This window comes from Rhinopithecus bieti, unplaced genomic scaffold (genome assembly GCF_001698545.2).
Source record: "Rhinopithecus bieti isolate Rb0 unplaced genomic scaffold, ASM169854v2 scaffold_63, whole genome shotgun sequence".
Taxonomy (NCBI): Eukaryota; Metazoa; Chordata; class Mammalia; order Primates; family Cercopithecidae; genus Rhinopithecus; species Rhinopithecus bieti.
In genome coordinates this window covers 876,769-894,932 of record NW_016802972.1, presented here as the reverse complement: position 1 = coordinate 894,932, position 18,164 = coordinate 876,769, and the positions used below count along the sequence as shown (strand labels likewise).

The window sequence follows — 18,164 nt, the reverse complement described above, 5'->3', positions numbered from 1 at the left end:
GTGTTACCTCTTTTTCCTCTCTGCCAGGTAAAGACGCCCATCCCCCTGCTTCTGCGGGGCCAGCTCCGGGAGTACCAGCACATTGGGCTAGACTGGCTGGTTACCATGTATGAGAAGAAGCTTAATGGCATTCTTGCTGATGAGATGGGGCTTGGGAAGACCATCCAGACCATCTCCCTGCTTGCCCACTTGGCTTGTGAGAAAGGTAAGTAGGTAAGGCCCCTTCTTTTGTGCCCCCTAGTCTAGCTCCCTGGGGAGCTTGTTAGCGATGACTCCAGCTTCATTGACTCCTGCTTCATTGACTCCGGTCATTAACTGTATAGAGAGGACAGTGTAGGTGCTAGGATTCCTAGGAAAGGCCAAAGGGTGGTCAGGGTTATAACTGAGGAATCGGAACCACAGAATTTACATTTCCTTACCATCTCTCATTTTTTTGTCAAACAGGTAACTGGGGTCCCCATTTAATCATTGTTCCCACCAGCGTGATGTTGAACTGGGAAATGGAGTTGAAACGGTGGTGCCCCAGCTTTAAAATCCTCACTTACTATGGAGCCCAGAAAGAGAGGAAGCTCAAGCGGCAGGTTCGATCTTTCATGTGATCAGTTTCCCCCCATTGATGCCTCCTTTGTTTTTAAGCCCTTTCCTCAGTTGAATTCCTTTCCCTCCACTTTCTTTTCTTTCTTTTTTTTTTTTTAATTTTAAATTTCTTGCAAAGATAGAGATGGGTCTCGCTATGTTAACCAAGCTGACCTTGAACACATGGGCTCGAGATCCTCCCAAAGTACTGAGACTATAGCGGTGAGCCCCCGAGCCCAGGCCCCTCCTCTTTCTGTCGCTCCATTTTTTTGCTGGGACTTTCTCTTTTCTTCCAACCTGATTTCTGTCCTTTGAGGAGTTTAGCATGTCTTCCCTTTCCTCTCTTTTCTTTTCATCCCACTATCTGCTACTTTCTGTCTTTGATCCTTCAGGGCTGGACCAAGCCCAATGCCTTCCATGTTTGTATCACATCTTACAAGCTGGTGCTGCAGGACCACCAGGCCTTCCGCCGCAAGAATTGGCGCTATCTCATTCTGGATGAGGCGCAGAACATCAAGAACTTCAAGTCACAGCGCTGGCAGTCACTCCTCAACTTCAACAGGTGGAGATGGAGATGGGGATTCATGGGAGGGTTGACTTGGCTTGAAGGGAGGGCTGCCTGGGTTGAGGAATGTATCAGAATGCTCAGAGGGTTGGGAGCTGCTGACCATCCTCCCTCTGATTCTCTCTGTCTCTTTGCAGCCAGAGGCGCCTGCTCCTGACAGGAACTCCCTTGCAGAACAGCCTCATGGAGCTGTGGTCCTTGATGCACTTTTTGATGCCCCATGTCTTCCAGTCTCATCGCGAGTTCAAGGAGTGGTTCTCTAATCCCCTAACTGGCATGATTGAGGGCAGCCAAGAGTATAATGAAGGTCTTGTCAAACGCCTCCACAAGGTAGGGCCTGCAGCAGTTTGTCAGGGTATTGGGAATGGTGAGGAACCATTCCTGGGCACCTGGGCAGTGCCTAGGAAACCCCTGGGGAGAGGGAAGTCAGTGCCAGGCTGAACTCACTCAGTTGTCAAGCTGCAGTGTTGTAGTGACTACCCATTGCCAGATTGAATGACCTCATCTTAGTCATCAATTCTGTTTTTTTTTTTTTTGGACGGAGTCTCGATCTGTTGCCCAGGCTGGAGTGCAGTGTCTCGATCTCCACTCACTGCAAGCTCTGCCTCCCGGGTTCACGCCGTTCTCCTGCCTCAGCCTCCCGAGTAGCTGGGACTAAAGGCGCCCGCCACAACTCCCAGCTAATTTTTTATATTTTTAGTAGAGACGGAGTTTCACCGTGTTAGCCAGGATGGTCTCAATCTCCTGACCTCTTGTTCTTCCTGCCTCGGTCTCCCAAAGTGCTGGAATTACAGGCGTGAGCCACTGTGCCTGGCCTCTTTTGTTTGTTTGTTTTTGTGACAGAGTCTCGCTCTGTCCCGCAGGCTGGAGTGCAGTGGTGTGATCTGGCTCATCCACCTCCCGGGTTCAAGCGATTCTCCTGCCTCAGCCTCCTGAATAGCTGGGGTTACAGGTCTGCACCACCATACCTGGCTAATATTTGTTATTTTTAGTAGAGGCAAGTTTCGGTGTGTTGGCCAGGCTGGTCTCGAACTCCTGACCTCAAATGATCCGCCCTGTCCCCCTTGGCCTCCTAAAGTGTTGGGATTACAGGTGTGAGCCGCCATTCATAGACTGTTTTTTTTTTATGGTGATGTTTTTGTCCTTATTGTCTTTGAGTAGAATGGTACTGCTGATTGGTCCCTGCTTGGATTTCTCTTTACCTGGATTTCTTCAACTTCATATTGTTGGTGTTTCTCTCTCTGGTCTTCTTTGGCTCTCCTTTTTTGCCCAGCTTTTATGTCACAACATCTTTCAGCATTCCAATCTTTACTTTTTTTGTCTTCTCAGTCTACATATCTCACAGGCCTTCTCATTCCTAAAGCTTTGACTATTATGTGATAAAGACTCTCCAATCTGTGTTAAAAGTCCTTGACTTTCTAGATCTCTTGACCTGTATTTAAATTTCTGATTTGGTATCATTAATTGAAAGTTCTTCTTGAACTCAACACTGTTCTAAGCCAGACATCTCTGGCCTTATAGCCTGTTATAAGGCCATCTTGGTCAATCACTATCATTAGGTAAACTAAGCTAGAAAACAGGAAGTGTTCCTTAACTATTACTTTTCCTTCATTTACCTCCCTTCCTTCTTCCATGTCACTGTAGACATTGATGACTGTGTCCTATCGGATTTTATCTTCTGAGATTTCAGATTTGCCTTTCGTTTTATCTCCCGTCTAGGCCACAGTTTTTGTTCTCCTCATCTTCTAGATTTATTTGCATCATCTTGTAAACTTACAATCACTCCTCAAAATCTAGTTTGAGTTTTCTTTCCTGCATAGTTGGTCTGCCCACAGTGCTTCCTTATATCACTTCCTATGTCGTGGTATCATTTTGTGTCTATCTCCTTCAGCAGACGGCAGATCCCTTGAGGGCTTGCAGTTGACTCATCTCTGTGTGGTTGGTGTCTGATACGGTGTGCCGTATGGCTCCATTAGTGTTTACTGAGGGGCTTAGGCTGGGGTTCGGTGCCTGAGTTCTCCTGTTTAGCCTCCTGCTTAATTTGCTTTTAGGTTTTGAGGCCTTTTTTACTGCGCCGAGTTAAGGTGGATGTTGAGAAGCAGATGCCCAAAAAGTATGAGCATGTTATCCGCTGCAGGCTCTCCAAGCGTCAACGCTGTCTCTATGATGACTTCATGGCACAAACCACGTAAGGGAGGAAGGAGGGTGGGCCCTGGGACTCGAGATTGAAGTGTAGGTGGCTGTTAGGGTGTCCCATTTATTTTTCCTCTTTCCCTAGAACTAAGGAGACACTAGCCACAGGCCATTTCATGAGCGTCATCAACATTTTGATGCAGCTGAGAAAAGTTTGCAATCATCCAAATCTGTTCGACCCTCGACCGGTTACCTCCCCTTTCATCACCCCAGGCATCTGCTTCAGCACCGCCTCTCTGGTGCTAAGGGCCACGGATGTCCATCCCCTCCAGGTAAGTATGATTCCATTAATGTGAAATATAAAGGTTATTGGCATTACCCCAACCATGTACCTCTTTTCATTAGACGGGGATCTGACTTTTGCATCCTTATTACTCCCCTAAGTATCATTCCCTTAGTTTTATTGTACTCTAGTCATGTGACTTAACGATGGTTCAACTTAATATTTTTTTGGCTTCACTGTGAATTTATCAGGATGTAACCCCATTGTAAATTGAGGAGCATCTGGACTTAGAATGATTCAGCTTACAATTTTTTACTTTTTGATGGGCTTGTCAAGGGTATTAAAGGGTATTCTCGATTTGCTGAGGGTTTATTGGGATGTAACTTCATTGTAAGTCCGGGAGCATTTGCATCACATTTTGTTTATCCATTCATCTATCAGTGGGCACTTGGATTCTTTCCACCTTTTGTCTCTTGTGAATAAGGCTATGAACATGGATGTATAAATATCTCTGCTTTTTACTTTGGGTATTTACTTAAAAGGAATATTGCTGTAACGTACAGTAATTCCATTTCTGCATATTGGGAAAACCTCTACACTGTTTTCCATAGTAGCTGCATGTTTTGCATTTCCACCCTAGCAAGGCACAAGGGTTCTAATTTTTCCACATCCTTGCCATTACCTGTTCTTTGTTTTATTACACCCATATTAATGAGTGTGAATTGGTATTTCATTGTGGTTTTGGTTTGCATTTCCTTAATGATGAGTGCTGTCAAGAATCTTTTCATGTGCTCATTGGCCCCTTGTCTATATTTTTGGAGAAATGTCTGTTGAAGACTTGTTTATTTTGGGTGTTTGTGTGGTGATGGTTGAGCTGTGGGACTTCATTATATACTTTGGAAATTAACCCATTATCAGATGTATGACTTGCAAATACTTTGTCACATTCCATGAGTTGTCTTTTCACTCTGTTGATAGTGTTTTTTGATGCGCAAACACTTGTTTTTGATGGTTTTCTTTTTTTTTTTTTTCGAGACAAGGTCTATCTCTGTCACCAAGGCTAGAGTTCAGTGGTACAATCATAGCTCACTGCAGCCTTGAACTCCTGGGCTCAAGTAGTCCTCCCACCTCAGCCTTCTGACTAGCTGGGATCACGGGTATGGACTACCATGCCTGGCTTTTTTTTTTTTGAGACGGAGTCTCGCTCTGACTTCAAGCTGGAGTGCAGTGGTGCCATCTTGGCTCACTGCAACCTCTGCCTCCCAGGTTCAAGCAATTCTCCACAGCCTCCTGAGTAGCTGGGGCTATAGGCGCACACCACCACACCCAGCTAATTTTTGTATTTTTAGTAGAGATGGGGTTTCACCATGTTTGCCAGGATGGTCTTCATCTCTTGACCTTGTGATCTGCCCATCTCAGCCTCCTAAAGTGCTGGGATTACAGGTGTGAGCCATTGCACCCGGCCCTGCTAATTTTTTTTTTTTTTAGTTTTCTTGTAGAGATGGTGTCTCACCATGTTGCTCAGGCTGGTTTCAAACTCCTGGGCCAAGTAGCTGGAACTATATGCATGTACCACTATACTTCAGTGATTTTTTTAATTTTTAATTTTAATTTTTTTGAGAGATCGGGTGTTGATATGTTGCCTAGATGGGTCTTGAACTCCTGGCCTCAAGTGATCCTTCCACCTTGGCCTCCCAAAGCCCTGGGATTATAGGCGTGAGCCGTTTTAAATTTTTTTTTTTTTGGAGTTTTGCTCTTGTTGCCCAGGCTAGAGTCCAGTGGTGCAATCTCTGCTCACTGCAACCTGCACCTCCTGGGTTCAAGCAATTCTCCTGCCTCAGCCTCCTGAGTAACTGGGATTACGGGCATGCGCCACCATGCCCAACTAATTTTTGTGTTTTTAGTAGAGATGGGGTTTCACCATGCTGGCCAGACTGATCTCGAACTCCTGACCTCAGGTGATCTGTCTGCCTCGGCCTCCCAAAGTGCTGGGATTACAGGCATGAGCCACCGTGCCTGGCACGCCCCCCCCCTTTGTTTTTTTTTTTTTTTGAGATGGAGTCTCACTCTTGCTCAGGCTGGTGTGCAGTGGTGCAGTGTCAGCTCACTGTAACCTTCATCTCCTGGGGTCAAGTGATTCTCCTGGCTCATTCCCAACTAGCTGGGACTACAGGTGTGTGCCACAATGCCCAGCTAATTTTTGTATTTTCAGTAGAGATGGGGTTTCACCATGTTGCTCGGCTGGTCTGGAACTCCTGATCTCAGGTAATCTGCCCGCGTTGGCCTCCCAATGTGCTGGGATTACAGGTGTGAGCCACTGCACCCGGCCCCCAGTTACAAATTTTGATGTAGTCCAATTTATCCGTTTTTTTATTTTGTTGGCTGTGCTTTTGGCATCATATCCAATAAATCATTGTAAAATTGGCATCTTTGACACTGTGCATTGTGTCGTTATTACTACTTTTTTTTTTTTTGAGACCGAGTCTCACTGTGTCACCCAGGCTGAAGTGCAGTGGTGCAGTCTTGGCTCACTGCAACCTGTGCCTCATGGGTTCAAGTGATTCTCGATTCTTGTGCCTCAGCTTCCTGAGCAGCTGGCACTACAGGTGTGCACAACCATTCTGGTTGTATTTTTAGTAGAGATGGGGTTTCACCGTGTTGGCTAGGCTGGTCTCGAACTCCTGGCCTCAAGTGATCCGCCCGCTTTGGCCTCCTAAAGTAGTAGGGTTACAGGTGTGAGCCATGGTGCCCCGCCTATTATTTATTTTTTTACTTTTTTTTTCTTTTGAGACAGAGTCTTGTTCTGTGGCCCAGGCTGGGGTGCAGTGGCATGGTCATAGCTCACTGCAGCCTCAGCCACCTGGACTCAAGCAATCCTCTTGCCTGAGTCTCCTGAGTAGCTGGGACTACAGGTGCGTGTTAACATGCCTGGCTAATTTTTTATTTTCTGTTGAGACGGGGTCTTACTATGTTGCCTAGACTGATCTCAAATTCCTGGGGTCACACAGTTCCCCAATCTTGGCCTCCCAGAGTGCTGGGATTACAGGTTTGAGCCACCATGCCCAGGCTTTTATTTTGGAGTAAGGGTGTACATGTGCAGGTCTCTTACATGGGGTATATTGCATGATGCTGAGGTTTGGGGTACGATTGATCCTGTCACTCAGGTTGTGAGCATGGTCCCCAACAGGTAGTTTTTCAGCCCTTTCACCCAGTCGTTTCTGGCGTGTCTTGCTCTCATCTTTATGTTCATGCGTGCCCAGTGTTTAGCTCCCACCTTGTGACTGAGTACATGTGGTATTTCGTTTTCTGTTTCTGTGTTAATTCACTTAAGGATAATGGCCTCCAGCTACATCTACATTTCAAAGGATGTGTGATTTTGTTCTTTATGACTGTGCTTTGTGTTCTTTCTTGTGGCAGCGGATAGACATGGGTCGATTTGACCTTATTGGCCTGGAAGGTCGTGTCTCTCGATATGAGACAGACACATTTCTGCCCCGGCACCGCCTCTCTCGCCGGGTACTGCTAGAGGTGGCTACTGCTCCTGATCCCCCACCCCGGCCCAAGCCAGTCAAGATGAAGGTCAACAGGTACAAGGACTAAGGAATGAGGGGATGGTTCCTAGAATAAGTGGCTGAAAGCTGGCCGGAGCGGTCTGGGATGGGAAGAAAAGAGTTGGATACAAGGCTGGAATATTTATATGGGATGGGTGCAGGCACATGGAGGGAATTGGGGAGAGAATAACTAGAAGAGGGTGCTGGGATGGGCTTCTGTGTTAGTCACTTTTTCTCCCATTCTGTCTGGTGCTTTCTGATTATCTTAAATTCCTATTCCTCTTTCTCCTTTGGGTCTCTTTCCTTTCCTTTGCTTTCATAATCTGTCTCCCTGCTTTATTTTCTTCTTTTCTTTGATTTTGCTACCTCTTATTCTCCTTCTCTCCCTACCCATTCCCTAAATTTTTCCTCATAGGATGCTGCAGCCAGTACCTAAGCAAGAAGGCCGGACAGTGGTCGTGGTGAACAACCCACGGACACCCCTGGGCCCTGTCCCAGTTCGACCCCCTCCAGGTCCTGAGCTCTCAGCCCAGCCCACCCCTGGCCCAACCCCCTCAGTGCTGCCAGCACCACTGATGGTTTCAGCCTCACCTGCTGGGCCCCCGCTTATTCCTGCATCTCGGCCTCCTGGTCCTGTCATCTTGCCTCCCCTGCAGCCAAACAGTGGTTCTCTCACTCAGGGTGAGTTGAAAGGGAGCAAAGGATGATGCATGGTGCTTCAGAAAAGTTGTTCCGACTGAGGAAGAAGTAGTGAAATTAAAGGGTTTGAGGAGCTGGGCTGGGGACAGGGGTCTAGTATTTGATGGGCTGGAAGGGAGGATGGAGGCTTCTGGGACCAAGCTAAGGCTTTAGTCAGGGTATATCTGACAGGTGTTTGCTTTGTGTCTGCAGTGTTGCCATCCCCCCTGGGGGTCCTGAGTGGGACCTCACGGCCTCCCACGCCAACCTTATCCCTAAAGCCAACATCACCTGCCCCAGTTCGCCTGAGCCCAGCCCCACCTCCAGGCTCCTCTAGCCTGTTGAAGCCCCTGACAGTGCCACCAGGCTACACCTTCCCTCCTGCTGCTGCCACTACCACTTCTACCACCACGGCAACTGCTACCACGACAGCAGTGCCAGCTCCGACTCCTGCACCACAGCGCCTCATTCTGTCTCCCGATATGCAAGCTCGCCTGCCCTGTAAGTTCCCAGGGCTCTGTGGTGAGGGACTTGAGATGGGAGAAAAGCTCAGGACTATGACAGCATCAAATTTTAGGCAGCCAGGTCAGGCATAATGGCTCATGTCTATAATCCCAGCGCTTTGGGAGGCCAAGGTTGGAGGATTGCTTGAGCCAGGAGTTTGGAAGCTTGCAGTGAGCCATGGTTGCGCCAGTGCAATCATGAGCAAGACCCTGTGTCAAAAAAAATTGAGGCAGCTAGCATGTTAGGTATTACGCCAGACGTTGTTAGATCATAATTAAGAGCCCTTAAGGAATTGACATAGGGAGATGACACATAGATGAATAAATAGTGGTAAACCTAGCGGTAGAAAAGTATTTGGGGTAAAAGGGCAGCGTAGAGCAGAGGGTGGTGGTTAACTCAGTCTTGTGGCAGGCCGTGTTAGAGGATGTAAAGGAGATTGCTAAGCAAATGGGATTGGAAGGAGTAGCACATCAAAAGCTCAAAGGCTATAGGTGGAGACTGAGTTTGTTGGGCACAGTAAATTGTGGGAAAGGCTTGGTTGGTTGGACTGGACACTCAGGGGAGAGGTGTGCTTCATGGGGTCTGTGAAGTGGTGTTGAGCAGGATGAACCTTGTGTACAATAAGGCCTTCTCTGTTTTTAGCAGGTGAAGTGGTCAGCATCGGGCAGTTAGCCTCACTGGCACAACGTCCAGTGGCTAATGCAGGGGGAAGCAAACCTCTCACCTTCCAAATCCAGGGCAACAAGCTGACTTTGACTGGTGCCCAGGTGCGCCAGCTTGCTGTGGGGCAGCCCCGCCCGCTGCAAAGTAGGTAAAACCCACCCCTGTCCTGCCTTTTCCTCCTCTTCCCTGTCTTTGTTTTTGTGACTTTTTTAAGTGTCAGCCTAAATGTTTCTTTCCCAAGCTTTTGGTGGGTGGGGCCAACGGGCATGGTTGGAGGGATCTTGGTTAAAGATAAGGAAGAGGTCATTCTAGAGAATTTATTCCCTCTGTTCTTTCCCTCTCTTCTTGCCTTGCCTCTGCCCTCCTCAGGCTGATAGCTGCTTCTCTCTCTCTCTTTCTCTCTTCCATTAACCCAGGGAATGTGGTGCACCTCGTGTCAGCAGGGGGGCAGCACCACCTCATCAGCCAGCCTGCCCATGTGGCCCTCATCCAGGCCGTGGCCCCGACCCCTGGCCCTACCCCTGTCTCTGTGCTGCCTTCTTCGACCCCCAGCACCACCCTTGCCCCCACTGGCCTCAGCCTTCCGCTTGCTGCTAACCAGGGTGAGGCTCCTGGCCTTCCTAATTCCTTAGCCCTTGCTGGCCTTGGTCCTTCCAGGCATGCGCTGGGCTACTGTCTGTCCAGCCTTTCCTCAGTGTTGTTTTCCCTTACGAATATCTACGATACCTGTCTGCCACTTTATCCTGCCCCTGGACTTCTTCCATCCTTTGGGTCTCTTGTTTCTTTTTTACCTTCCTCTCAGTGTAGCTTCCTCTTGCAGTGCCACCAACCATGGTGAATAATACAGGCGTGGTGAAGATTGTAGTGAGACAAGCCCCTCGGGATGGACTGACTCCTGTTCCTCCGTTGGCCCCAGCACCCCGGCCTCCGAGCACTGGGCTTCCAGCTGTGTTGAATCCACGCCCCACGTTAACCCCTGGCCGGCTACCCACACCCACTCTGGGTACTGCCCGAGCCCCCATGCCCACACCCACTCTGGTGAGGCCTCTTCTCAAGCTGGTCCACAGTCCTTCACCTGAAGTCAGTGGTGAGTCCAGGTGGCTGAGGCCAGAAATCCTTGCCAGGAATGGAGATGAGATGGGGTCGCCTGAAGGTTTCTTAGTTTTAGTACAAGTTTATTCATACCAGCATACTGCCTTGATTTGTAGTGGGCCCCAGAACTGGGCTGCCTGAGCCCTGACCTAATTTCAAGATACATTTGCTGGAATCTTGGAGGGAAAGAAAATCTAAAGTTGTCAGATTACTTGGATGTTTGACTTCATGTTGTGGGAGTGAATGCCTTCTGGGAAATGGGAAGCTTGGGGGTAAGGGAAAGGTGGGACAGGGTCAGGAAAGGGTCAGGAAGTTATTCTGGGGCTAACTCATTCTCTCTCTCCACAGCTTCAACCCCCGGAACTGCCCCCTTGACCATCTCTTCTCCTCTCCATGTGCCATCCTCACTCCCTGGGCCAGCCTCTTCTCCAATGCCAATTCCCAACTCCTCTCCCCTTGCTAGTCCTGTGTCCTCTACAGTCTCAGTTCCAGCGTCATCTTCACTCCCCATCTCTGTCCCCACCACACTTTCTGCCCCAGCCTCAGCTCCACTCACTATCCCCATCTCAGCCCCCTTGCCTGTTTCTGCTTCGGGCCCAGCTCTGTTGACCAGTGTGACTCCACCACTGGCACCTGTTGTCCCAGCGGCTCCTGTACCTCCCTCCTTGGCACCATCTAGTGCTTCCCCATCAGCATCAGCCTTGACTCTAGGTTTGGCCACAGCTCCGTCCCTATCTTCATCTCAGACACCTGGTCACCCTCTGTTGTTGGCTCCCACCTCTTCACATGTTCCAGGGTTGAACTCAACCGTGGCCCCAGCATGCTCACCTGTCCTGGTGCCAGCTTCAGCTCTGGCCAGTCCTTTTCCGGCAGCACCAAATCCAGCTCCAGCTCAGGCTTCCCTTCTGGCTCCAGCATCTTCTGCATCTCAGGCTCTAGCCACCCCTCTGGCTCCTATGGCGTCTCCACAGACAGCAATTCTGGCTCCTTCTCCAGCTCCTCCTCTGGCTCCTCTTCCAGTCCTGGCACCATCACCAGGTCCTGCTCCTGTCCTGGCTTCATCACAGACTCCGGTTCCAGTTATGGCTCCATCATCTACTCCAGGAACCTCTTTAGCCTCAGCTTCACTGGTACCAGCTCCAACCCCTGTGTTGGCTTCATCATCAACTCAAACTTTGCTACCAGCCCCGGTTCCATCACCTCTCCCGAGCCCGGCTTCTACACAGACACTGGCCCTAGCCCCAGCTTTAGCACCCACTCTTGGAGGCTCATCTCCATCTCAGACACTCTCTTTGGGCACGGGGAACCCCCAGGGACCCTTTCCAACTCAGACATTGTCATTAACTCCAGCATCATCCCTGGTACCAACTCCAGCCCAGACACTGTCTTTGGCACCAGGACCACCACTGGGTCCAACTCAGACGCTGTCTCTGGCTCCAGCACCTCCTCTGGCTCCAGCTTCTCCGATGGGCCCAGCCGCAGCTCACACGCTGACTTTGGCGCCAGCATCATCATCTGCTTCACTCCTGGCCCCAGCTTCAGTGCAGACACTGACCTTGAGCCCTGCCCCAGCTCCTACCCTGGGCCCGGCTGCAGCTCAGACCTTGGCGCTGGCCCCAGCCTCCACACAGTCCCCAGCTTCCCAGGCATCTTCCCTTGCGGTTTCGGCATCTGGTGCCGCTCCCTTGCCTGTCACCATGGTATCCCGGCTGCCTGTTTCCAAGGATGAGCCTGACACACTGACATTGCGCTCTGATCCCCCCAGCCCTCCCTCCACTGCTACCTCGTTTGGTGGCCCCCGGCCTCGACGCCAGCCCCCCCCACCACCTCGTTCCCCTTTTTATCTGGTAAGTTTTACTTCCTCGAGAGGGAACAGGAAGTTGAGTTTCTTTGGAGTATTGGTAGGGTGGATGGAACAATGATGTCACATTTAACCTGGTGAATTACAAAGCTTAATGTTGTGGACCAAGTACTTGAGTGACATTTGGACAAGTCCCTTCTCTTCCCTGGGCGTGTACCTCATGATTCACCTGCCTCGGCCTCCTGAAGTGCTAGGATTACAGGCGTGAGCTACCGCGCCCGGCCTCTTTTCCCGTTTTTTAACCTGCATGGTAATAAATGGGCAGTAAAAGGAATTCTTCTCTGTCCCTTTTATGATTTCTGGTAGCCATTTCTTTCCTGTACTATGTATATAGGCCCATGTCTGTGTAGTAGTTGAGTTAAACTCACAGTTCAGCTTAAGTAACCCAGAACTAAGGAGAAGGAAAGTCCAATGGGTCCCTCCAGGCCCTCTGGCTTTTCCCCACTATAATCAGAGCTGCTGTTTAGTCTTTGCTTCCCGCTTACTCCCCCACCCTCCACCATTGCCATTGACTCCACCTTTGGTCTTTACCTGACCAGCCGCTAGGTTGGTCATGGCTGGTTGGAAGTAAAGAGTAGAGGGAGAAAAGCCAAGAGTGACGACGTGTAGTCTGTGCTGAATTTTTTTTCCCCCATCATGGATGATACGTTGAATTTTGATTGCTCTGCAAGTAGATAATAGCCTCTTGCCACTTTTTNCCCAAAGTGCTGGGATTACAGGCTTGAGCCACCGCGCCCGGCCACCTTTTTTTTTTTTTAAGTTTGTGCTGTAAGTCATATACCATCCAATTTACCCATTTAAAGTGTACAATAGTTGTTTTTTTTTTTAAATAGAGATGGGGGTCTCACTGTGTTGACCAGGCTGGTCTTGAATTCCTGGCCTCAAGTGATCCTCCTATCTTGGTCTCCCAAAATGCTGGGATTATAGGTATGAACCACCACGCCTGGCCCAAAACTGTACAATAGTTTTTTAATATAGAGTTGTACAATCATCAACACAATCAGAACCGTTCCATGGCCCCAAAAAGAAACACTGCACCTGTTAGCTAGCATTCCTCAATCCCTCCATCCCTCCTAGTCTTGAATGACCACCATCCTACTTTTTTGTTTCTCTAGTTTTGCCTATGGAGTCATAATGTATAATGTGTGGTCTGTTGTGACTGGCATCTTGCACTTAGATTAATGTTCTTTGAAGTTTATTGTGTTGTAGCATATATCAGTATTTCATTTGTTTTTATGTTGAATAATAATGTATGGATACCACATTTTATCCTTCCTTGAGTTGATGGAAATGTGTATTACTTCTGCTTTATGGCTATTATGAACAATGCTGTTGTGAACATTTCATGTACAAGTTTTTGTATGGACAGGTGTTTTCAGTTACTGTTAGATACATACTGAGGAGAAGAATTGCTGGGTTATATTGTAACTAGATTTTAACTGTTTAAGGAACTGCCAGATTTTTCCAAAGTGGCTGCAACATTTGACATTAGCACCAGCAGTCTGTGAGGATTCCAGTTTCTCCACATTTGAGCCCATACTTTTTTTTTTTTTTTCCTTTTGAGAAGGAGTGTTGCTCTGTTACACAGGCTCGAGTGCATTGGCATGATCTTGGCTCACTGCAACCTCTGCCTGAGGTTGGGGTCATTGAGGTGTTCAGTGACCCCACCTCAGCCTCCCTTATAGCTGGGATCACAGGCATGTGCCACCATGCCCACCTAATTTTTTTGTATTCTTAATATTTTATTTTTGAGACAGAGTCTTGCTCTGTTGCCCAGGCTGGAGTAAAGTGGCACCACCTCAGCTCTCTGCAACCTCTGTCTCCCAGGTTCAAATGATTCTCCTGCATCAGCCTCCCAAGTAGCTGAGACTACAGGCATGGCATCACCACGCCTGGCTAGTTTTTGTATTTTTAGTAGAGAGAGGGTTTCACCTTGTTGGCCAGACTGGTCTCAAACTCCTGACCTCAGGTGATCCGCCTGCTTTGGCCTCCCAAAGTGCCGGGATTATAGACGTAAGCCACTGTGCCTGGCTAGAGTTTTTTGTATTTTTAGTAGAGATGGGGTTTACCATGTTTGCCTTGCTGGTCTTGAACTCCTGACTTCAAGTGATCTGCCTGCCTCAGCCTCCCAAAGGCTGAGGCACATCAACACTTACTTTGATTATAGCCGTCCTGCTGGGTGTGAAGTAGTAGTTCATTGTGATTTTGATTTGAATTTCTCTGTTGGCTGATGTTGAGCTTTATTTCATGTGGTTGAAATACTATGTTGGCCATTTGTGTATCTTTGAAGAACTATCTGTTCAGATCCTCTGCCCTTTTAAAATGGGTTGTCTTTTTATTATTGAGTTGTAAGAGTTCTTTATATATTCTGGTTACAGATCCTTTTTCAGATGTATGGTTTACAAATAGTCTTTTTTTTTTGAGGCAGTGTCTCACTTTGTCACCCAGGCTAGAGTGCAGTGGCACAATCTCCGCTCATTGCAGCCTCCTGGGCTTAAGTGAACCTTCCATCTCAGCCCTCCAAGTAGCTGGGACTGCAGGCTCGTGCCACCATGCCAGGCTACTTGTTTGTTTCTTTTTTTGAGATGGAGACTCACTCTGTCACCAGGCTGGAGTCCAGTGGTGTGATCTTGGCTCACTGCACCCTCCGCCTCCCAGGTTCAAGCAATTCTCCTGCCTCAGCCTCCTGAGTAGCTGGGACTACAGGCTCGCACCACCACACCCAGCTAGTTTTTGTATTTTTAGTAGAGACGCGGTTTCACCATGTTGGACAGGATGGTCTCGTTCTCTCGACCTCATGATCCGCCCACCTTGGCCTCCCAAAGTGCTGGGATTACAGGTGTGAGCTAACGTGCCTGGCCCTTGTTTGTATTTTTTGTAGAGATGGGGTTTTGCCATGTTGCCCAGACTGTTCTTGAACAGGAGGCTCAAGCCATCCGCCTAGGCCTCCCAAAGTACTGGGATTATAGGCTTGAGCTACTGCTTCTGGCCAGATTTTCTCTTTTTGTTACTGTTGAGAGCTAGCCTCAAAAGGAACTAGCTCTTTGAGTCTATTGGTTTTTCCCTCTGCTAGGACACCTTTTTTCCGTCACTTGTCACTTAGAGCACTTCAAAGCAAGAGGTGATACTTGGTATCAGTCAGGAAGGAGATTTGGAACACTCCTCTTTTCACAACTATCTCCTGGGGTCTAGTCTCTCTCATTTACTCATTTTGTTAACAGATAGATGTATTGAAAGCTTAATTGTGCTAGTTACTGGGTGATTATAGTGAGCAAGGCATAATTCATGTTGTATGGGGCCTACCATGTAGTGGACAGATGTTAGTCAAATAATCATACAAATGTGTAACTACAAGCATAAGTGATACAAAGAAGTTTTACAAACTGTGAAACTGGAAGCACAAAGATGGGAAAGGATTGGGTCAAAGTCATCCAGGTCTCCTCACTGCCAGGTTGCCCATTTTCTGTCTCAGAGTGATGAGACCTGGATGTCTGGTTAGCTGTTCCCATTCCACCCCATTCCAGTCTGGCCCTTGGCAAAAACCTCGTCTGGATATGATTGGCCTCTCTGTATCCTGGTCAGTGATTTGAAGAAGGCTGTAGTCCTGGAGTTGAGTGTTACATAGGAAAATACCATAAATTGTCCATTCTGTAAACTTGTTGGAATTGTAGATCTTAATTTTGAATATTCAGTCATTCTGCTTTGATAGCATACAAGGAAAGATCAGTTTTCTCTTGCAGAGAAGTTACTTAATATTGTGAAAAAAATAGTTCTCATTGATAACTTGGAAAACTACAAAAAGAGCATAGTGTATTTTTGGATCTCATGGTTTCTGTATATTTCTATCTGGGAAGAACAGTCAGGTTTTGATGTGGACTCTGAGGGCCCTGATTACTTTCTCTGTTTTTCTCTCACCTCCAGGACTCCCTGGAGGAAAAGCGGAAGCGGCAGCGGTCTGAACGCCTGGAACGGATTTTCCAACTTAGTGAGGCTCATGGGGCCCTGGCACCTGTGTATGGGACTGAAGTCCTGGATTTCTGTACCCTGCCCCAACCTGTTGCCAGCCCCATCGGCCCTCGTTCTCCTGGCCCCAGCCACCCCACCTTTTGGACTTATACCGAGGCTGCCCACCGGGCTGTACTGTTTCCCCAGCAGCGACTAGACCAGCTGTCAGAAATCATTGAGAGGTTGGCAGGGCTAAGTGCTAATGGGGAGTGGGTCTTGGGGCCTCAGAGTGGATGTAGTGCTTAGGGCTGGTGAAGATGTTAACTTCTGGGGCATTTCAGAGTGCCATCTTTTACACTGCCTGCCTTCTTCCTTCCACAGGTTCATCTTTGTCATGCCTCCTGTGGAGGCACCTCCCCCTTCCCTGCATGCCTGCCACCCACCTCCTTGGCTGGCCCCACGTCAGGCAGCCTTCCAGGAGCAATTGGCCTCTGAGCTCTGGCCCCGGGCTCGTCCTTTGCACCGTATTGTGTGTAACATGCGCACCCAGTTCCCCGACTTGAGACTCATCCAGTATGATTGCGGTGAGTTTGTTGGCTAATGTGGGACCCTTGGCTTCTCTTCCTTTCTTACTAGTAAGACTGTTACATGAGAGGGATGCTGCGCTTAAGGTCTCTCGCTATTTCTGTAAAGGTTTAGATGGTGTTTTAGGTTATGCTTATGGGCAAGATAGAGAAATGTAAGCCTCATGTTAGATTCTTGACATTCATAAATTTGACTTTCTTTTTTTTCTTTCTTTTATTTTGAGACAAAGTCTTGCTCAGTTGCCCAGGCTGGAGTGTAGTGGTGCAGTCTCAGCTCACTGCAGCCTCCTAGGTTCAAGCAGTTGTCTCACCTCAGCCTCCAGAATAGCTGTGATTACAGACATATGCCACCATGCCTGGCTAATTTTTGTATTTTTAGTAGATTTTAGTAAATTTTGTATTTTGCCATGATGGCCAGGCTGATCTCGAACTCCGACCTCAAGTGATCCTCCCGCCTCAGCCTCCAAAGTGCTGGAATCACAGGCATGAGCCACCATGCCAGCCATGAATTTGACTTTCATGACAGTTGAAAATGTGCTGTTAACTCATTCATTCAGTGATCATTTTGTGAACATCTGTTACATTTTGCTGATCATTTGGGATACGACAGGAAGTAAGACAGTGCAGCATAGAGTTTTCTTTTTTTCCTTTTTGTTTTTTTTGAGACGGAGTCTCGCTCTGTCACCCAGGCTGGAGTGCAGTGGTGCAGCATAGAGTTTTCTTTTTTTCTTTTTTTGAGCCAGAGTCTGGCTCTGTCGCCCAGGCTGGAGTGCAGTGGTGCGATCTCAGCTCACTGCAAGCTCCGCCTCCCGGGTTTACGCCATTCTCCTGCCTCAGCCTCCCGAGTAGCTGGGACTACAGGCACCTGCCATCTCGCCTGGCTAGTTTTTTTTGTTTTTTCAGTAGAGACGGGGTTTCACCGTGTAGGCCAGGATGGTCTCGATCTCCTGACCTCGTGATCCACCCGTCTCGGCCTCCCAAAGTGCTGGGATTACAGGCTTGAGCCACCGTAGAGTTTTCATTTAGCTGTATGGGAAAAGATGTCTGGTGGTACAAGACTACACAGGAAGTAAACGGTAAATTTTGGTCTTGGAAAAGACAATGACATTTTTGTGTTGGCTAAAATTATTTGGCGGTAACAGAAAACCAACTAACAGTCGCTTAAACCACAAGAACATTTATTGTTTACTTAATGAGCCAGTCTGAGAATAGTGGTGTGTAGCTGTTTCAGCAGCTTAACGATATTTTCAGGGACTAGGACCTTTTCTTCCTTCTTTCTTTTTTTTTTTTTGAGATGGAGTCTCACTCTGTCACCCAGGCTGGAGTGCTGTGGCTTGATCTCGGCTCACCGCAACCTCCACCTCCCAGATTCCAGCGATTCTCCCGCTTCAGCCTCTTGAGTAGCTGGGATTTCAGGCATGCACCACCACGCCCAGCTCATTTTTGTATTTTCAGTAGAGACGGGGTTTCACCATGTTGGTCAGGCTGGTCTTGATCTCCTGACCCCGTGATCCGCCTGCCTTGGCTTCCCAAAGTGCTGGGATTACAGGCTTGAGCCACTGCGCCTGGCCTTTTTTTTTTTTTTTTTTTTTTTTTGAGACAGAGTTTTGCTCTGTTTCAAGCTATTCTCCTGCCTCAGCCTCCCGAGTAGATGGGATTACAGGTGCCCACCACCACGCCTGGGTGAGTTTTTTGTATTTTTAGTAGAGACAGGGTTTCACCATGTTGG

The 18,164-nt window shown here is 48.3% G+C and overlaps 1 protein-coding gene across 5 annotated transcripts in view; it reads left to right on the top strand.

The window, feature by feature from the left end:
- SRCAP (Snf2 related CREBBP activator protein) overlaps positions 1–18,164 on the top strand; it is a 43,238-nt gene that overhangs the window by 15,511 nt on the left and 9,563 nt on the right. For 4 of the 5 annotated variants that reach the window (XM_017874470.1, XM_017874534.1, XM_017874611.1 and 1 more), the window contains exons 13-27: positions 28–205; positions 445–581; positions 969–1,138; positions 1,279–1,471; positions 3,193–3,329; positions 3,420–3,606; positions 6,975–7,144; positions 7,524–7,789; positions 8,000–8,287; positions 8,933–9,097; positions 9,370–9,555; positions 9,774–10,040; positions 10,394–11,892; positions 15,828–16,093; positions 16,233–16,435. In XM_017874470.1, the coding sequence (XP_017729959.1) occupies positions 28–205; positions 445–581; positions 969–1,138; positions 1,279–1,471; positions 3,193–3,329; positions 3,420–3,606; positions 6,975–7,144; positions 7,524–7,789; positions 8,000–8,287; positions 8,933–9,097; positions 9,370–9,555; positions 9,774–10,040; positions 10,394–11,892; positions 15,828–16,093; positions 16,233–16,435 (4,312 nt within the window). The remainder of the gene's footprint in view (positions 1–27; positions 206–444; positions 582–968; positions 1,139–1,278; positions 1,472–3,192; positions 3,330–3,419; positions 3,607–6,974; positions 7,145–7,523; positions 7,790–7,999; positions 8,288–8,932; positions 9,098–9,369; positions 9,556–9,773; positions 10,041–10,393; positions 11,893–15,827; positions 16,094–16,232; positions 16,436–18,164) is intronic. The other variant, XM_017874750.1, reaches the window with a different exon arrangement.